The 19,970-nt window shown below is 40.4% G+C and overlaps 1 protein-coding gene across 1 annotated transcript in view; it reads left to right on the forward strand.

Annotated features, from left to right (window-relative positions):
- Kif14 (kinesin family member 14) overlaps positions 1-17,349 on the forward strand; it is a 68,265-nt gene extending 50,916 nt beyond the window's left edge. Inside the window, exons 27-29 of the mRNA XM_076831941.1 lie at positions 15,210-15,284; positions 16,245-16,380; positions 16,985-17,349. Of these exons, the coding sequence (XP_076688056.1) occupies positions 15,210-15,284; positions 16,245-16,380; positions 16,985-17,349 (576 nt within the window). The remainder of the gene's footprint in view (positions 1-15,209; positions 15,285-16,244; positions 16,381-16,984) is intronic.
- The last annotated feature ends 2,621 nt before the right edge of the window (positions 17,350-19,970 follow it).

Consider the following 19,970-nt stretch of genomic DNA (forward strand, 5'->3'; position numbering starts at 1 on the left):
GGGATAATAGAATGTGGAAGACATATTTTGAGTCAGTGTAAAGGGTGAGGGATTTGCCTCGTGCTAGGAGGCAGGCACGAGTGGCTGCTACAAGTTTGGCCTGCTGGTTGGTAGTTCCTGAAGGCAGAGCTTTGGCCTCTATAATCTCAGTGGCCAAAACTACGGCGTATCCATAGTGAGTGCCGTTCTGCCTAAAGGAACTGCCGTCAGTGAACCAGATAAGGTCAGGCTTGGTGAGTGGTCCCTCAGAAATGGAAGAATGACAGGGGAGAAAATCATCCAAGGTTTCCAAGCAATTATGAGCTGGTGTGTCAGATGTGGGGGTCAATGGGAGCAGTGAGGCAGGGTTCAGTGCAGAGTAGGGGAGGAACGTAATATTAGGGTTTTCCAGAAAGGAAGTGAGGAGCGACAGGACTCTGGATGGAGGAAGGGTTTGAAGATCCTTATAAGCTAAAAGATACTTCAAGTGATGTGGGGAGTGGATAGTTAAAGGGACCCCGAAAGTCAGCTTAGAAGCTTCTTTGTGTAAAATTTGTCCAGCAGCCAGAGCTCTTAAGCAAGGGGCCCACCTACAGATGGTAGGGTCTAATTGTTTTTACAAATATTCCACAGGTGCAAATGTAGGCCCATAATTTTGACCCAAGACCCCAAGTGCTTGCCCCCTTTTTCATGGACATATAGATGGAACGGTCTTGAAAGATCGGGAAGGTGAAGGGCGGGTGCCTTTAAGAGGAGTTGCCGAAGTCTGCGAAAGTGGTAGCGGGGCGGGGGAGGAGGCAAGAGATTCACCAGGGGGTCCCTTTGCTAGGTCATACAGGGGTTTAGCTAGAAGAAAGTAATTTGGGATCCAGGCCCTAAAATAACCTGCTAGTCCTAGGAATGATAGTATTTCGGCTTTTGTATGAGGCACCAGAAGATTAGAGAGGAGTTGCCTCCTATCCAGTGTTATTTCCTTTTTTCCTGGTGCAAGGCGAAAACCAAGGTAGGTGACAGAAGACTGGGAAACCTGGACCTTGTGGAGAGACACCCTATATATCCCTTATCCGCTAGGAAATTGAGAAGCTGGGTGGTGTGGAATTGAGAGTGTTCCCAAGAGGGACTACATAGAAGAAGGTCATTGAAGGAGAGTAGAGTCAGGGCAGGTGGGGTGAAAGGATGTGAGGTCCTGGGCAAGAACCTGGCCAAAGAGATGGGGACTGTCCCTGAATCCCTGCGGGAGGACGGTCCAGGTAAGCTGATGAGAATGGTGGGTGTGAGAGTCAGTCCACGTAAAAGCAAAGATATCCTGAGATTCTGAGGACAAGGTAATAGAAAAGAAGGCATCTTTTAAATCTAGGACCGAGAAGTGGGTGAGAGAAGAGGGTGTAGGGGTTGGGCACTAGCAGGTGGATGGGGACCACAGAGGAGTTGATGAGGCGAAGGTCTTGAACCAGCCTGTAGGACCCGTTAGGTTTCCTAACTGCCAGAATGGGGGTGTTGAAAGGAGAGTGTGTAGGCCTAAGATACCCCTTCTGTAATAAATCCTGGATGATGGGTTCTAATCCGAGGAGGGCTGTGGTTGTGATTGGATATTGTGGTTGACTAATAGATCTTGAAGTGTCCTGTAAGACAATATGAATAAGACTCCATTTAGCCATAGAGGGTGTAGTTGTGTCCCAAACCTCAGGATTAACTGGTTTAGATAGTCGTGGGAGAGTGCATGATGGAGGTGTATCTGTCCCTAGGATCATCATGAGGAAATGAGAGGTGGGGGAAGTGAGGGGTGATATATGAATGGTGACCTTCAATAATGACAGTATGTCCCTTCCCAGAAGAGGAATGGGGAAATGGCTCATAACGAGAAAGGAGTGTGTGAAGAACAAAAGGGATCCCTGCATATAACATGATAAAGGGGGATGTTTTTCGAGGGAAAAGCTGTTTACCTCCTACCCTGACAATAGGAGTTTTTGAGGGTGTGGCAGGACCCCAATACTCCCTCAAGACCGAAAATGTGGCACCAGTGTCTAAAGGAAGGTAATGAAGCATCCATCCACTAGAAATGTGACCCTAGGCTTATGCTTCTTGATGGTAATAGTTGGGAGGGAGGGCAGGCCCAGGGCTCTGTCAATCCTCCTCTGCCAAGCCCAGGAGAGGCTGGGGTTGTGGGGTGGCTGACCAACCTCCCCTCCAGGTTGTTGGACAGTCTACCCCCCAATGTCCTCTTTGGTGGCATTTTGGGCAGGGGGTGGAGGGTATCCTTGGCGAAGAATAATCCCTGGCCCAATGTCCCTCCTTACCACATTTGAAGCAAGCTCCAGGGGGTGTCTTATTGCTACGGCATGGTGATGGCTTTCTCTGAATGACCTGGGCCAACATCTGGAATTTGGCGTTTTCAGCCCTCTGCCTACGACGTTTGCTTTCATCCTCTCTACTATGGAACACCTTGAAAGCGACCGCGAGGATTTCGGTCTGAGGAGTAGTAGGGCCCTGTTCTAGCTTCAACTTTTTTTTTCTTTTTTTACTTTTTTTTTTTTTATTGTTGGTTGTTCAAAACATTACATAGTTCTTGATATATCATATTTCACACTTTGATTCAAGTGGGATATGAATTCCCAGTTTTACACTGTATACAGATTGCAGAATCACATCAGTTACACATCCATTGATTTACATATTGCCATACTAGTGTCTGTTGTATTCTGCTGCCTTTCCTATTCTCTACTATGCCCCTTCCCTCTCTCCCCTCCCCTCTTCTCTCTCTACCCCCTCTACTGTAATTCATTTCTCCCCCTAATATTTTTTTCCCTTTCCCCTCACTTCCTCTTGTATGTAATTTTGTATACCCCTGAGGGTCTCCTTCCATTTCCATGCAATTTCCCTTCTCTCTCCCTTTCCCTCCCACCTCTCAATCCTGTTTAATGTTAATCTTCTTCTCATGCTCTTCGTCCCTACTCTGTTCTTATTTACTCTCCTTATATCAAAGAAGACATTTGGCATTTGTTTTTAAGGGATTGGCTAGCTTCACTTAGCATAATCTGCTCTAATGCCATCCATTTCCCTGCAAATTCTATGATTTTGTCATTTTTTAATGCAGAGTAATACTCCATTGTGTATAAATGCCACATTTTTTTTTTATCCATTCGTGTATTGAAGGGCATCTAGGTTGGTTCCACAGTCTAGCTATTGTGAATTGTGCTGCTGTGAACATGGATGTAGCAGTGTCCCTGTAGTATGCTCTTTTTAGGTCTTTAGGGAATAGACCGAGAAGGGGAATAGCTGGGACAAATGGTGGTTCCATTCCGAGCTTTCCAAGAAATCTCCATACTGCTTTCCAAATTGGCCGCACCAATTTGCAGTCCCACCAGCAATGTACAAGTGAACCCTTTTCTCCACATCCTCGCCAGCACTTGTTGTTGTTTGACTTCCTAATGGCTGCCAATCTTACTGGAGTGAGATGGTATCTTACGGTGGTTTTGATTTGCATTTCTCTGACTGCTAGAGATGGTGAGCATTTTTTCATGTACTTATTGATTGATTGTATGTCCTCCTCTGAGAAATGTCTGTTCAGGTCCTTGGCCCATTTGTTGATTGGGTTATTTGCTTTCTTATTGTCTAATTTTTTGAGTTCTTTGTATACTCTGGATATTAGGGCTCTGTCTGAAGTGTGAGGAGTAAAGATTTGTTCCTAGGATGTAGGCTCCCTATTTACCTCTCTTATTGTTTCTTTTGCTGAGAAAAAACTTTTTAGTTTGAGTAAGTTCCATTTGTTGATTCTAGTTATTAACTCTTGTGCTATGGGTGTCCTATTGAGGAATTTGGAGCCCGACCCCACAGTATGTAGATCATAGCCAACTTTTTCTTCTATCAGACGCTGTGTCTCTGATTTGATATCAAGTTCCTTGATCCACTTTGAGTTAACTTTTGTGTATGGCGAGAGAAAGGGATTCAGTTTCATTTTGTTGCATATGGATTTCCAGTTTTCCCAGCACCATTTGTTGAAGATGCTATCCTTCCTCCATTGCATGCTTTTAGCCCCTTTATCAAATATAAGATATTGTAGTTTTGTGGATTGGTTTCTGTGTCCTCTATTCTGTACCATTGGTCCACCTGCCTGTTTTGGTACCAGTACCGTACTGTTTTTGTTACTATTGCTCTGTAGTATAGTTTGAAGTCTGGTATCGCTATACCGCCTGATTCACACTTCCTGCTTAGCATTGTGTTTGCTATTCTGGGTCTTTTATTTTTCCATATGAATTTCATGATTGCTTTCTCTATTTCTACAAGAAATGCCGTTGGGATTTTGATTGGCATTGCATTAAACCTATAGAGAACTTTGGGTAATATTGCCATTTTGATGATGTTAGTTCTACCTATCCATGAACAGGGTATATTTTTCCATCTTCTAAGATCTTCTTCTATTTCTCTCTTTAGGGTTCTGTAGTTTTCATTGTATAAGTCTTTCACCTCTTTTGTTAGGTTGATTCCCAAGTATTTTATTTTTTTTTGAGGATATTGTGAATGGAGTGGTTGTCCTCATTTCCATTTCAGAGGATTTGTCGCTGATATACAGGAATGCCTTTGATTTATGTGTGTTGATTTTATATCCTGCCACTTTGCTGAATTCATTTATTAGCTCTAATAGTTTCTTTGTAGACTCTTTTGGGTCTGCTAGGTATAGAATCATGTCATCTGCAAATAGTGATAATTTGAGTTCTTCTTTTCCTATTTTTATGCCTTTAATTTCTTTCGTCTGTCTAATTGCTCTGGCCAGTGATTCGAGAACTATGTTGAACAGAAGTGGTGAGAGAGGGCATCCCTGTCTTGTTCCAGATTTTAGAGGGAATGCCTTCAATTTTTCTCCATTCAGAATGATGCTAGCCTGAGGCTTAGCATAGATTGCTTTTACAATATTGAGGTATGTTCCTGTTATCCCTAGTTTTTCTAGAGTTTTGAACATAAAGGGATGCTGTACTTTGTTGAATGCTTTTTCTGCATCTATCGAGATGATCATATGGTTCTTATTTTTAAGCCTATTGATGTGGTGAATAACATTTATTGATTTCCGTATTTTAAACCAGCCTTGCATCCCAGGGATAAATCCTACCTGATCATGGTGCACAATTTTTTTGATATGTTTTTGTATCCGATTTGCCAGAATTTTATTGAGGATTTTTGCATCTAGGTTCATTAGAGATATTGGTCTGTAGTTTTCTTTCTTTGAAGTGTCTTTGTCTGGTTTAGGAATCAGGGTGATGTTGGCCTTGTAGAATGAATTTGGAAGTTCTCCCTCTTTTTCTATTTCCTGAAATAGCTTGAAAAGTATTGGTATTAGTTCCTCTTTAAAGGTTTTGTAAAACTCTGCTGTATACCCATCCGGTCCTGGGCTTTTCTTAGTTGGTAGTCTTTTGATGGTTTCTTCTATTTCCTCAATTGATATTGGTCTGTTTAGGTTGTCAATATCCTCCTGACTCAATCTGGGCAGATCATATGACTTAAGAAATTTGTCGATGCCTTCACTATCTTCTATTTTATTGGAGTATAAGGATTCAAAATAATTTCTGATTATCTTCTGTATTTCTGAAGTGTCTGTTGTGATATTGCCTTTTTCATCCCGTATGCTAGTAATTTGAGTTTTCTCTCTTCTTCTCTTCGTTAGCGTGGCTAAGGGTCTGTCGATTTTATTTATTTTTTCAAAGAACCAACTTTTAGTTTTGTCAATTTTTTCAATTGTTTCTTTTGTTTCAATTACATTAATTTCAGCTCTGATTTTAATTATTTCTTGCCTTCTACTTCTTTTGCTGTTGGTTTGCTCTTCTTTTGTAGGATTTTGAGATGAAATATTAGATCATTTATTTGTTGGTTTTTTCTTTTTTTAAGGAATGAACTCCAAGCAATGAATTTTCCTCTTAGAACTGCTTTCAATGTGTCCCATAGATTCCGATATGTTGTGTCTGTGTTTTCATTTATCTCTAAGAATTTTTGAATTTCCTCCTTGATGTCTTCTATAACCCAGTGATCATTCAGTAACCTATTGTTCATTCTCCAAGTGATGCATGATTTTTCCTTACTTCTTTTATTGTTGATTTTCAGTTTCATTCCATTATGATCAGATAAGATGCATGGTATTATCTCTACTCCTTTATATTGTCTAAGAATTGCCCTGTGACATAATATATGATCTGTTTTTGAGAAGGATCCATGTGCTGCTGAGAAAAAAGTGTAACTGCTTGATGTTGGGTGGTATATTCTATATATGTCAATTAAGTCTAGGTTATTAATTATGTTATTGAGTTCTATAGTTTTCTTATTCAACTTTTGTTTGGAAGATCTGTCCAGTGGTGAGAGAGGTGTGTTGAAGTCTCCCATGATTATTGTATGGTGATCTATTAGACTCTTGAACTTGAGAAGAGTTTGTTTGATGAACATAGCTGCACCATTGTTTGGGGCGTATGTATTTATGATTGTTATGTCTTGTTGGTGTATGGTTCCCTTGAGCAGTGTGTAGTGTCCCTCTTTATCCCTTTTGATTAACTTTGGCTTGAAATCTATTTTATTTGATATGAGTATGGACACTCCTGCTTGTTTCCGAAGTCCATATGAGTGATATGATTTTTCCCAACCTTTCACCTTCAGTCTGTGTATGTCTTTTCCTATCAAATGTGTCTCCTGAAGGCAGCATATTGTTGCGTCTTGTTTTGTGATCCATTCTACTAGCCTGTGTCTCTTAATTGGTGAGTTTAAGCCATTAACATTTAGGGTTATTATTGAGAAATGGGTTGTTCTTCCAGCCATATTTGTTTATTTATGTTACTAAACTTGGTTTGTATTCCTCTTTGATTATTCGCCCCCCCCTTTACTGTTCTACCTCCCGCTGTTGGTTTTCATTGATATTTTCCATTTCCTCTTCCTGTAATATTTTGCCGAGGATGTTTTGAAGAGATGGTTTTCTAGCTGCAAATTCTTTTAACTTTTGTTTATCGTGGAAGGTTTTAATTTCATCTTCTATCCTGAAGCTTAATTTCGCTGGATACACAATTCTTGGTTGGAACCCATTTTCTTTCAGTGTTTGAAATATGTTATTCTAGGATCTTCTAGCTTTCAGAGTCTGTGTTGAAAGATCAGCTGTTATCCTGATTGGTTTATCCCTAAATGTAATCTGCTTCCTTTCTCTTGTAGCTTTTAAAATTCTCTCCTTATTCTGTATGTTGGGCATCTTCATTATAATGTGTCTAGGTGTGGATCTCTTATGATTTTGCACATTCGGCGTCCTGTAGGCTTCTAGGATTTGGGATTCTGTCTCGTTCTTCAAGTCTTTGAAGTTTTCTCGTATTATTGAATAGATCGCTCATTCCTTTGGTTTGGACCTCTATAGCTTCCTGAATCCCAATGACTCTTAAGTTTGGTCTCTTTATGTTATCCCATATTTCTTGAATGTTCTGCTCATGGTTTCTTCACAGTCTTGCTGAGCTGTCTCTGTTCTTTTCAAGTTGAAATACTTTGTCTTCATTGTCTGATGTTCTATCTTCTAAGTGTTCTACTCTGCTGGTAGTATTCTCACTTGAGTTTTTAAGTTGGTTTATTGCTTCCTGCATTTCTAGGATTTCTGTTTTTTTGTTTTTTATAACCTCTATCTCCCTGTATAATTGATCTTTTGCTTCTTGGATTTGTTTATGTAATTCATTGTCGAAGTGGTCGAAGTGGTCTTTCATTGTCTGATTTTGCTGTCTAATGTCTTCCTTGAGACTCCAGATCATCTGAAGCATGTATATCCTGAATTCTTTATCTGACATTCCATCTGCTGCAGATATTACCTCTTCTAAAGTTGAGTTGACCTGCATTGCTTGTGGTCCTTTCTTTCCTTGTCTTTTCATACTGTTCGTGTTTCTTTCTGCTTGGTGAAACTGTTGTGTTATTGATTTTTCCCCCTATATATTTATATTGCTTTTGTATAGTTGCAAAGTCTCCCTCGCAGGCGCTGGCGGTGGCTCCGCCCCTCCTCCAATTGGGGCAATGTGCCTACCACGCCGGCAGGCCGCTGGGCCTGTTCTTTCGGTGGTCGCAGGTCCGCCTACCTTGCAGGCGCGGGGGGCGGCTCTGCTGCTCCGCGGGTTGCTAGGCCTGTTCTGCTGGTGTTTCACAGGTCCGCCTACCTTGCAGGTTTGCGGCATCTCTGCCCCTCCCCCAACCAGGGCGATGTGTCTGGCGGGCCGCTGGGCCTGTTCTGTCAGTGGTCACGGTTCCGCCTACCTTGCAGGCGCATGGGGCAGCTGTGCCCCTCCGCGGGTTGCTGGGCCTGACCTGCTCGTGGGTCGCAGATCCGCCTACCTTGCAGGCGCGGGGTGCGGGGCGGGGGGCGGGGGGGTGGTGGCTCAACCCCTCCGAAGGCCGCTGTTCTGTCGTTTGCAGGTCTGTCTACCTTGCAGGCACTAGTGGCGGCTCTGCCCCTCCCCCAACCGGGGCGATGGCGGGCCACTGGGCCTGTTCTTTCGGTGGTCGCAGGTCCGCCTACCTTGCAGGGGCGGGCGGCGGCTCTGACCCTCTGCAGGCTTCTGGGCCTGTTCTGCCGGTGGGTCGCAGGTCCGCCTATCTTGCAGGCGCCTGGCAGCTCTGCCCCTCCCCCAACTGGGGCGATGTGTCTGGCGGGCCGCTGGGCCTCTTCTGTCTGTGGTCACAGTTCTGCCTACCTTGCAGGCGCGTGGGGCAGCTGTGCCCCTCCGCAGGTTTCTGGGCCTAACCTGCCGGTGGGTTGCAGGTCCGCCTACCTTGCAGGTGCGGGGTTGGGGTGGGGGGGTGCGGCTCAGCCCCTCCGCGGGCCGCTGGGTCTGTTCTGTCTGTCGGTTGCAGGTCTGTCTACCTTGCAGGCGCTAGTGGTGGCTCTTCCCCTCCCCCAAGCCGGGCGATGGTGGGCCGCTGGGCCTGATCTTTCAGTGATCACAGGTCCGCCTACCTTGCAGGCGCGGGTGGCGGCTCTGACCCTCTGCAGGCCGCTGGGCCTGTTCTGCTGGTGGGTCGCAGGTCCGCCTATCTTCCTGTTCAAGCTTCTTAAGCTTGGCTTTAATGTCAGGGTAGATTTGGGATCAGGAAATACGTCATGAAGACATGAAGGCCATCAGGGCTTTCTGGGTCGAGGTTTGTGTGCTACTGGAGGGCCTTGGTTAGTCTATCCAGGAATTCTGAAGGTGTTTCTTCCTTCTTTTGAATGACCTCCTGCACCTTTTGAAAATTAATGGCCTTTTGGGTGACCTTTTTCAGGCCCGCCAAGAGGCAGGAAGCAAAAAGATCACGAGACTGTAAGCCTCCAGGGGTATTGTAATCCTATAGGGGATCCTGCTCTGGGACAGCATGAGGGCCCGTGGGGTGGTTGGGATTGGTCCCATGATTTTCATCAGCATGGGCTTGGGCTAGTTCCCAGACCCGTCGCCTTTCCTCAGGGAGAAGTGTATTGGCCAGGAGCATGTAGATGTCGTGATGGGTAAGGCTGTATACCTGTAGGACCCATTGGAACTCCCGAATGTAAGTGGTGGGATCAGTGGTGAATGAGCCTAACTTCCTCTCTGAGTAATGTCTGACATGGAGAAAGGCACATGTACTCTACTAACACCCTCAGGACCAGCTACCTCACAAAGGGTTGCAATTGTCATGGGGGTAGGAGGGGATCCCTTAGACCTGGTGACAGGAGGACTGAAGAGGCAGTCGGTGGCGGACAGGAAGGAGAGGGAAGGGAAGGGGATGTCTCAGCGGAGGAGGAGGTGGGACTGGCGGAAGAGAGAGGGGGCGGGGGAGGGGGATAAAATGGAAGGCTGTGGATCGGTGGAATCAGGCGGAAGAAGCGGAGGGTGTAGCGGGAGAGGAGGGGCGGATGGGGCTGGGTGATAAGGTGGAAGTTCATCTGCTGGGTCAAATGAGGAGGAATCTGCAGAGTCAGGGGAAGAAGTAGGGGAAGGGAGGGGTTTACAAGCAAGGAGGACCTGAGAGGGAGAGCAGGAAGTGCAGAGGGCGATGTGTTGGGCAAGAAGGCTAAAACCTTCAACGTATGGGACCTCTCTCCATTTTTTTAGGTGCAGGCAGTAATTAAGAAGATCCCGAAGAAGGTTTGGATCTAACGAGCCTTCTGGAGGCCAATGATTGTCATTATCTAATGGATATGCGAGCCAATCTTGGGTACAGAATCTGATAAGAATTTTGGGCTTGAGATCCGGGGAAAGAGAGAGAGTAGCCAAATTCTTTTTTTTTTTTTTTTTTTTTTTAAAGAGAGAGAGAGAATTTTAATATTTATTTTTTAGTTATCGGCGGATACAACATCTTTGTTTGTATGTGGTGCTGAGGATCGAACCTGGGCCGCATGCATGCCAGGCGAGTGCGCTACCGCTTGAGCCACATCCCCAGCCCGAGAGTAGCCAAATTCTTAAGGAAACACTTGAGTGGTGATTTTTCGGGTATAGACGAGGAGGCACCCATAGTTAAAGAGTGGAGGAAGGGACAGCAAAGGGAGAAAAAGAATTAACTCAGGCCGTAGGGGCTTCCTGGAAGTGTAGAGCAGATGGAGGATCACGTGGGCGTCCCCGAAGTGACCAGTCCACTGCAAGTAGGCACAGAGGGCACAGCTCGGTCGTAACTGACGAAGTGCAGTCTGTGTGACCCTGTAGGGTCGAGGCCGCAGGCCACCTGACGTCAGGAATAATTTTTCCACCAGAATGAGAGAGTCAATGAAGGAAAGGACAGAGCCCCAGCACTACGCATCTCTGGGCCGGAAGTTCAGCTCTGGGCTGAACACAGCTCTGGTGGGGCGCTCCACAGGGAACCCGAAGGGAGTTGGCGAGCCAGGGAGCGGGAACTTACCTAAACCTGATCAGTGGTGAGTGCAGGGAGCCAGCGCCCAAAAAACAGACAAGGGCGAAATGTGTCGTTGGTGATGGCAGTGGCGGAGAAGGGGCTCGGTTTGTCGAGCACATCATCTCCCGGGTTTCTGGCACCACTGTAAGACACCGCACCGCACTACGAATGGGAGACACCACACGACACAAATCACCGGAGAGGTTCCGCTTTATTACAAAAGGCTGTGTGTTTATATAGATCTAAGGTGAGGTAGCAGGGCTGAGGTAGATAACGGGTCGCCCGTTTATTGGCAAGCTCTTCCGTATGTCAGTTCCGGAGCCCAATAAGTTAATTCTTATTGGGGTTAAGGTTTCCCACCTGTAGGATTTGAACATTGGCGCCGGCAGGAACGTTTCGCACCAGTGAAAGAAAAAAGGGGAGAAAGAGGGTCGTTAGGCGCCATGTTGGGGTTTTTCTCTGGGGTGCGGCTGCCGTTATATGTTTTCCCAACAGGACTTACTTAAACTAAAAAGTTTTTTCTCAGCAAGAGAACCAATAAGAGAGGTAAATAGGAAGCCTACATCCTGGGAACAAATTTTTACTCCTCACACTTCAGATAGAGCCCTAATATCCAGAGTATACAAAGAACTCAAAAAATTAAACAATAGGATAACAAATAACCCAATCAACAAATGGGCCAAGGACCTGAACAGACACTTCTCAGAGGAGGACATACAATCAATCAACAAGTACATGAAAAATGTTCACCATCTCTAGCAGTCAGAGAAATGCAAATCAAAACCACCGTAAGATACCATCTCACTCCAGTAAGATTGGCAGCCATTAGGAAGTCAAACAACAACAGGTGCTGGTGAGGATGTGGGGAAAAGTGTACATTTGTACATTGCTGGTGGGATTGCAAATTGGTGCGGCCAATTTGGAAAGCAGTATGGAGATTGCTTGGAAAGCTGGGAATGGAACCACCATTTGACCCAGCTATTCCTCTTCTTGGACTATTCCCTAAAGACCTTAAAAGAGCGAACTGTAGGGATACTGCTACATCGATGTTCATAAAAGCACAATTCACAATAGCTAGACTGTGGAACCATCCTAGATGCCCTTCAATAGATGAATGGATAAAAAAAAATGTGGCATTTATACACAATGGAGTACTACTCTGCACTAAAAAATGACAAAATCATGGCATTTGCAGGGAAATGGATGGCACTAGAGCAGATTATGCTAAGTGAAGCTAGCCAATCCCTAAAAAACAAATGCCAAATGTCATCTTTGATATAAGGAGAGCAACTAAGAACAGAGCAGGGAGGAAGAGCATAAGAAGATGATTAACATTAAACAGGGACGAGAGGTGGGAGGGAAAGGGAGAGAGAAGGGAAATTGCATGGAAATGGAAGGAGACCCTCATAGTTATACAAAATTACATATAAGAGGAGGTGAAGGGAAAGGGGGGTTAAAAAACAAGGGAGAGAAATAAAGTACAGTAGATGGGGTAGAGAGAGAAGATGGGAGGGGAGGGGAGGGGAGGGGGGATAGTAGAGGATAGGAAAGACAGCAGAATACAACAGACACTAGTATGGCAGTATGTAAAAACGTGGATGTGTAACCGATGTGATTCTGTAATCTGTATACGGGGGGAAAATGGGAGTTCATAACCCACTTGAATCAAATGTATGAAATATGATATGTCAAGAGCTATGTAATGTTTTGAACAACTAATAAAAAATAGTTTAATGCAGTGAATTTGATTTTTATAAATTCTTATATTTTAGTTTGTGTGGATTATTTTTTTATTGAAGAGGCTGATAATATCATTATGTCTTGATGATCTTTTCCCAAGTTATTCTTGAGTTGCTGCAGCCTCTTAATCTTTTGCTAGCTCTGTCACAGCTATTAGCAATGAGAGTTCAGTCTGAAGACAAACTCCCAAGCAGAGTGGAGTATGGTAGTGACACCTAGTGTTTATTCTCTGGTTGTCTTTTTCTTCTTTACTTAGTTCTATACTCTTCTACCTAAGAATGGAAGCTAGCATTTCTTTTTCTTTTTTTTCCTTTCCACATTGTTTTATTGGTGCATGTTTATAGTTGTACATACTGATGCGATTTGTTGTTACATATTCATACATGCATACAATATAACAATATAATTTGGCCAGTATCCTCCCTTGTTCTTTCCCCTTCCTTCCACAGCATCCTCCCCCATCCCTTTTATGTACTGATCTTCCTTTGATTTTCATTAGATCCCTGCTCCCCCACCTTTCTTTTCCTTTTTCCTCTCAACTTTCCATATATGAGAGAAAACATGACCCTTGACCTTCTGAGTTTGGCTTATTTTACTTAACATAATGGTTCTAGTTCCATCCATTTTCTTGCGAATGACATAATTTCATTTTTCTTTATGGATGAATTATGTATTTATACCACACATTTTCTTTATCCATGCATCTGTTGATGGATGCCTAGGCTGGTTCCATAGTTTGGCTATTGTGTATTTTGCTGTTATAAACATGAGTATACATTATCACTGTAGTATGATCACTTTAATTCTTAAGGGTAAATACTGAGGAGGAGTGTAGCTGGGTCATATGGTGGTTCCATGCCTAGTTTATTGAGGAACCTCCATCCTGATTTTCATAGTGATTCTACTAATTTATAATTCCACCAACAGTGTAAAAGTATTCTTTTTTCTCCACATCCTCTCCAGCATTTATTATTGTTTCTATTCTTGATGTCTGACATTCTGACTGGTGTAAGAAAATCTCAGTGTAGTTTTGATTTGCATTTCCCCAATTGCTAATGATGATGAATATTTTTTTCATATATTTCTTGACCATTTGTATTCCTTTTTTTGGAGTCATTTCTTTTAATTCATTTTTCCATTCATTAATTGGGTTATTTGGGGTTTTTTTGTGAAGTTTTTGAGATCTTTAAACAGTGTAAATACGAATCCTCTGTTAGAAGAGTAGCTAGCAGAGATTTTCTTCCCATTTTGTAGGTTCTCACTTCATATTTTTAATTGTTTCCTTTTCTGTGAAGGGAAACAAACATTTTTTGATCCAATTATCTTGAACTAAATGTTTTTTTTAGGGGCATTCACATCAATGATTTTATATCAGAACATTAAACTGTTCTTCTACTTCCCATTTAGCCTTGAATAACTTATCTGTGCCTCAATTGTTCTGTTTTAAAGGTGGGGATGATCATATTTATTCCATAAAATTATTCTGAGGATTATATGAGAATAAGAAGCACTGTATTCAAGAATGCTAAATATAATATTTTGCAAATCTTAAGTCACTCATCCTGCTTGCATGCATTCTTTTTCTCTATCTTCCTCTTGCATTTTGTGTATTTTGCATCACTGGAATTCTGTTTGTAGAATTTTTCCATCAATAAGTACAAAAGGATATAGAATAAGTTAATGAGAGTAAAGAGGAAATAATGTATGTGAATGTGCTTATTGGTAGGTATAGTTGTTATTTTGAGGAAATAAATAGAAAAGGGATTAGGCCCATCTTATATATAATTTGTATTATCTGCATTTTCATGCAGAATTCTATCCAACTTCTCATTTTTTCCTACCTTCTGCCAAAGTTATACTTTGTTGTTTGTGGTGAAATTTTGTTTTATGTTCTTATACTTAAAATTTATAAAGAACCTCCAACAGAAAAAGTAGAATATTCAAAGAAATGGGCACAAACATATAAGGCACTAGAGTCACATTTTAAAGCTGCAGTCAGGAGGAAAAAAGAATTTGGATTGATTATTATTATTATTATTTAAACCACATGGAACAAAATCTGTGTTTGACCTAGGGAACAGTTCTATTAGTAAAATACTTAAACAAAATCCCCTGCAGAAATTAAGCTACACCTTAGGGGGCAGCATTGAGAAATGTAAAAGCAAAGGTTTAGAATTAGGGTTGGAGCCCCCATCCTGGATCTGAGTCTTTGGAGTTAAGACCCAGGATTGTTTTCCTCATTTGTAAAATAAGGGCAGTACCATATGAAGCATAAGGTCATAATTGAGAATCAAAGAAGAAAATATTTGGAAAGTTCTTAGAGAATATTTGCTTGATTTGTTAATTACCTCACTTCCTTCCAAGGGAAGTTTTAGAAATTTAATTTTTATAAATATTTAAATAAAAGGCAAATTCTTCTAAAACTATCAGAGTGTCCATATTTAATACAGAAATCAATTTGCAGTTTATTTTTTAAAAAATTTTACTTTTATATGATTTAAGTATTCTCAAGCTATTTATTTACAATCTCAGAGATAGAATTTTAATCTTCTGGCTTCTAGACTAGAACTTCCCCCACCATCTGGTACCATACAATTCCAGTTTTTATATTTCTCTATAATTATTTATATAATAAAATATTTTAATATTCTCCCCAGGTTACTAAACAGATGAAAGCTTGTGCCATGGAATTGATCAGCTCTCTTGAAAATATCTTTTCTGAATGGAAAAGAGTAAGAAAAGCTTTAAATTATCTTCATTTCATTTTAGTATACTTAATCATTTTTCTTTGCTCCACTGTAGATATTTTTATTTCCTTAGCCAAAGATAGCTTCTTTGTACATGTTTAATTGAAACATGTAGTTCTCTTGGATATAATAATTTGCTAGTTTTAGAAGTAGATTTCATAGATATTTATTAATATTAGTTTATCTGTTTCTTAACAGCTACTATCAGCTTTTGCTTGGATAGTCATTCATTACAGGCTAAAAATTGCTTAATAAAAGTCAATGTGCTCAAAGATTTAAAAATGCACGTGAAGTAGACAGATTTTATGCTCATGTCATAAAACAGAAAAATAGAAACTAACTATGTAATCAGTATATTAAAAAAGAGAACAATTTTTATGCCATGAAATGTTTTATTTCAATAAAACAAATGGAATATAAAGTCGAAAGTTGAGCCTTTTATTTATTTATTTATTTTTTGATCTACCAGGGATTGAACCCAGAGTTTTCAACCACTAAGCCACATCCCTAGCCCTATTTTGTATTTTATTTGGACACAGGGCGTCACTGAGTTGTTTAGCACCTTGCTTTTGATGAGGCTGGCTTTGAACTCATGATCCTCTTGCCTCAGCCTTCTGACTGTGGGGTAAAGTTGAATTCTTAAAAGTTAAATTAGTTTGTTTTTTATGAATTCAATAACAACGTGTTATGAATTCAGTCACATCCAGTTTCACATGAATGGAACTGGCATTTTGTTCCATTCATGCATAACTGGATGATGGGATTTTGCTTTAAAATTAATTGAAAAGTCTTATTTCTTTTGAAAAATAGTAATACTGCGTTTTGGTTTTGCTTATAGAAATGGAGTTAAGCATTGGTAAGAAAATTACATTGTCTTTCTTAAAAATAATATTCTGAAAATACCTCCATCTAACCTGTTAAATATTTTTAAAACTATTTATACAGAAAATTTTCAAAACTCAAGTACAAGAAGATTCTGGATACCAGGATTATAAGAAGATGTCTAATTTTGTCCCAGAATTCTTGAAGTTAAAACATTGTTTAGACAAAACCATTCAAATTATCATTTCTGCCTTGAGAGGTAAATACTCTTAAGTAGAATTTGTAATCAGAATAATATATATATTTATATATAATATATATTTTAATTAATTTTTGTACCAGGAATTGAACTCAGGGGCACTTGCTCACTGAGCCATATACCCAGCCCTATTTTGTATTTTATTTAGAGACAGGGTCTTAGTGAGTTGCTTAGCGCCTCGCCATTGCTGAGGCTGACTTTGAACTCGTGATCCTCCTGACTCAGCTTCCTGAGCTGCTGGGATTACAGGGGTGCACACCACGCAACTAGAGTAATAATATATTTTAAGGACTCTCAAATGTCTTGCCTTTTCTTTCTCAGCCTAGCTCAATAACTAAAGCCCACCTAGTGCTGTTGCATTGATATTAGTGACCAGAACAGGAACGTCTGTAATCAAGTGGGGACCTAATATACATGTGGGCACTTCTGCCTACATAATTGCTATTGGTACAGATGAGTACTTTAGTGGGAATCATAGTGAATACTTTGTAATTGTCTTGATAAGAGTCACTTTGCCTTAAGGTGTATCTGGAGTCATCTAATAGTAATAAACACTTGACAAAAGCTGAAAAGGGTAGTAACTTTTTCTTCTCCCTTTGCATAGAATGCCATAGTGATGTACATCTTCTCAAGAATTGTATTGAAACTATTTGCAACTTGGCCAGTGATGTTCACAATGACTTCAGGGACCTCTCCACTTCAGTTGACAGCTGTGAGAAGAAAATACAAGCTAATCACAGCGAACTAGAATCTCTAGCTAAGTCACTTCTCTTATGTTTTGAATCTGAAAAAAGACCTGATTTGTTGAGATCCCAAGAATCTTGTAATCAAGACACTAGAGAAGAAGAATCCCAATCAAGCTGCAGTAGGAATAAAAGTGTACCAAAGCGTGTTTATGAACTGCAGGACAATATGCCCCCAGCAGTCAGCTCAGAAGGGTGCATGCCCAGTAGGATTCAGTGGGTGTGAATGCTAGTGCATAGGCACTTGGTGATCATCCATGAAAAAGAAACTTGGTAAGCAATTTTCCTTATGAAGGAGAATGTAAAAAGAAATCAGCGTATTTATTTCAAAGAAGTCCAGCCTGTCAATGGCCTTACACTGGGTGTAAACAAGATAAGTATTATGGAATGGTTTCAAAATGCTAGAATGTAAACTCAGAATTTTCTCAGCTGACTGTTTTAAACAAGTGTTTACTATATTGGAACATTTAGCCAGGAGAATGAAATTAAGAATTTAGGACCAAGTGAATGGTTGTGTCTCTAGTTTTTCAATTGTCTTGAATTTTAAATATGCCATCTCTTGTTGGTTCGTTAGTCTGCTTGTAGATGGTTATTTTTTCATAAATGGTGGAAATGTGAATAATCAATATACCTTTGGGCCTGTGCATTCTCTTCTCTGCAAATAGCTAGGATGAGGTTTATGGTGAAATTGCCAATACAACTTGGACTAGGCAGCTTATTTACATTTTTAAATCTAAAACTTTTCTGAAGGGTTGACTGGTTTCCCATTTTGAATAGTATACATGTTCAAAATATAATTTCTTGTTTCTTTACAAATTATAAATAACTACCTAAGAATAGTATGATTATATATTAATAATATGACTTACTGGCATAATAATTTACTATGTTACCTATGTTTCAAAATGGGGCTGTATTAGTGTAATTGAAAATTAATGAAATTTTTCAGAATCACACTTGGGAGATCAGAGGCTGGTTCTTTTCTTGACAGTGCTTGCTTTGCTAAAGATGTAATGAAAGGGTTTGTATATGATTTGATGGAGATTAAAGATCCTAATTATAAGCTGGGTGTGGTGGCACAGGCCTATAATCCCAGCCACTTGTGATCTTTCTGCCTCAGCCTCCCAAGTTCCAGGCCAGCCTCAGCAACTTAGCAAGACCATGTCTCAAAATTAGAAAAATAAAATAAAAAGGTCTGGGGGTGTGGGTTAGTGAGTACCCCTGGGCTCAATCCCCAGCACTGTACACACACACACACACACACAATCCTTATTATATTTCACAGCTTTAAAAGTCATTTATCTATGATCAAGTAATAAAGATAATATTCTACTTGTAGGATCTTACATGATGGAAATAGTCTGACATTTTTTATCTCAAAATGTGTGTGATTTGAAAAGATGCTTGGTAACTTTGCTTGAATGACGTTATCATTTTCCTGAGAATAATTTTTTCAGACAAAGATACCACCTGCACAAAGGGTGTAACTAGTTGAAACTTAGTTTCTTGAACAGATCTGATGATTTCCATGTTGGAGAGATTGCAGATGGATTCTGGTCATGGTAGAACAGTATTAATGAAGCAAGTGTGGTCTTTTCAGGTGTTTTAAAATGGTTCAGTGTACTAAATTTGTTTTCATTTTTTTTTTATTTTTGAGCTTATATTCTTTGTGAAGTTCTATATTTTTGTCAGTGCTCTGGCAAGTAGCACTTTTACTATCAAGTTTGATGGAGTATAGATGTCATATAAGGATTTTTCCTGAAGCTTGTACTTCCTTTCAAAACTTCCCAAAGTATCAGAATGGTAGTTTTCATCTTGTAGTTTGATATCAATCTTTAGTTTCTGCTTTCAAAACTCATGATTTCATGGCCAAAAGCATTTTAGTGTCTTTGTAAAATATTGTGTGTGTATATATATATATATATATATATATATATTTATGCTAAATAACTTGTTATACTATATTTGAGGGAATGTTGAAAACATATGGGCTATTAAAATCATATGCTCTGAAAAGACATGTTATAAAGAGAATGCCTTTAATAAATCTTGTCAGCTTCATAATTGTCTCTTGGTCTAAGATTTTTTATTTTTTAAAAATTTTACATTAACTCCTGATTCAAAAGTGCTATAATAGCTTTACATTGATTTGCAATACTAAAGATAGCTATTATCAAATGAATTGGAAGGAAGCACTAAATAAATATGACAACTACTTAGTTTTTTCTTTCCTCCTTCCCTCCCTTCCTTTCTTATAGTCTTGGAGGTTGACCCCAGGGCCTTCCACATCCTAAGCATGTGCTGTACAACTGAGCTACAACCCAGCCCCCTACTTAGTTTTTCTTTAACACTGTTGTGCCTTTCTTTAGTTGGTTGTAGATTTATTTCCATGTGCTGTAGTAGAAAGAGCATAAAGTGTTGGAGTTGGACATATTTTTCACACATTTGGAGTGTGAATCTCAGGCTGCTAAGTAATTTACATAACCTTAGACAGTTATTGTCTTCATGCTCCTTTTCTCATCTGCAAGAAGATAAGTCCCATCTCATGGACTATTTGTGAGCATTAAATGAGAAAAACGTAGGAATAACTCCTGGAGGGTAATTGACTGCTGGTTAGTATGGCTATCCATCCTTTCGCCCATTACTAACTTCAGACCACACTTGTACCAATGTACAAAGTTTTATTGCAATCTTTTAAACATGGTGTATTTGAAAATATATCTACCAACATTTTGTACCATGATAATAAACTGATGTAAAGATAAATGAATGATATTTTTCTGCTCTTAAGATATAGTGTGATGTGTGTCTGAATTTTTTAGCAAAAAAAATTTTTAAAAAATATTT

Source organism: Callospermophilus lateralis, chromosome 13 (assembly GCF_048772815.1).
Source record: "Callospermophilus lateralis isolate mCalLat2 chromosome 13, mCalLat2.hap1, whole genome shotgun sequence".
Classification (NCBI taxonomy): domain Eukaryota; kingdom Metazoa; phylum Chordata; class Mammalia; order Rodentia; family Sciuridae; genus Callospermophilus; species Callospermophilus lateralis.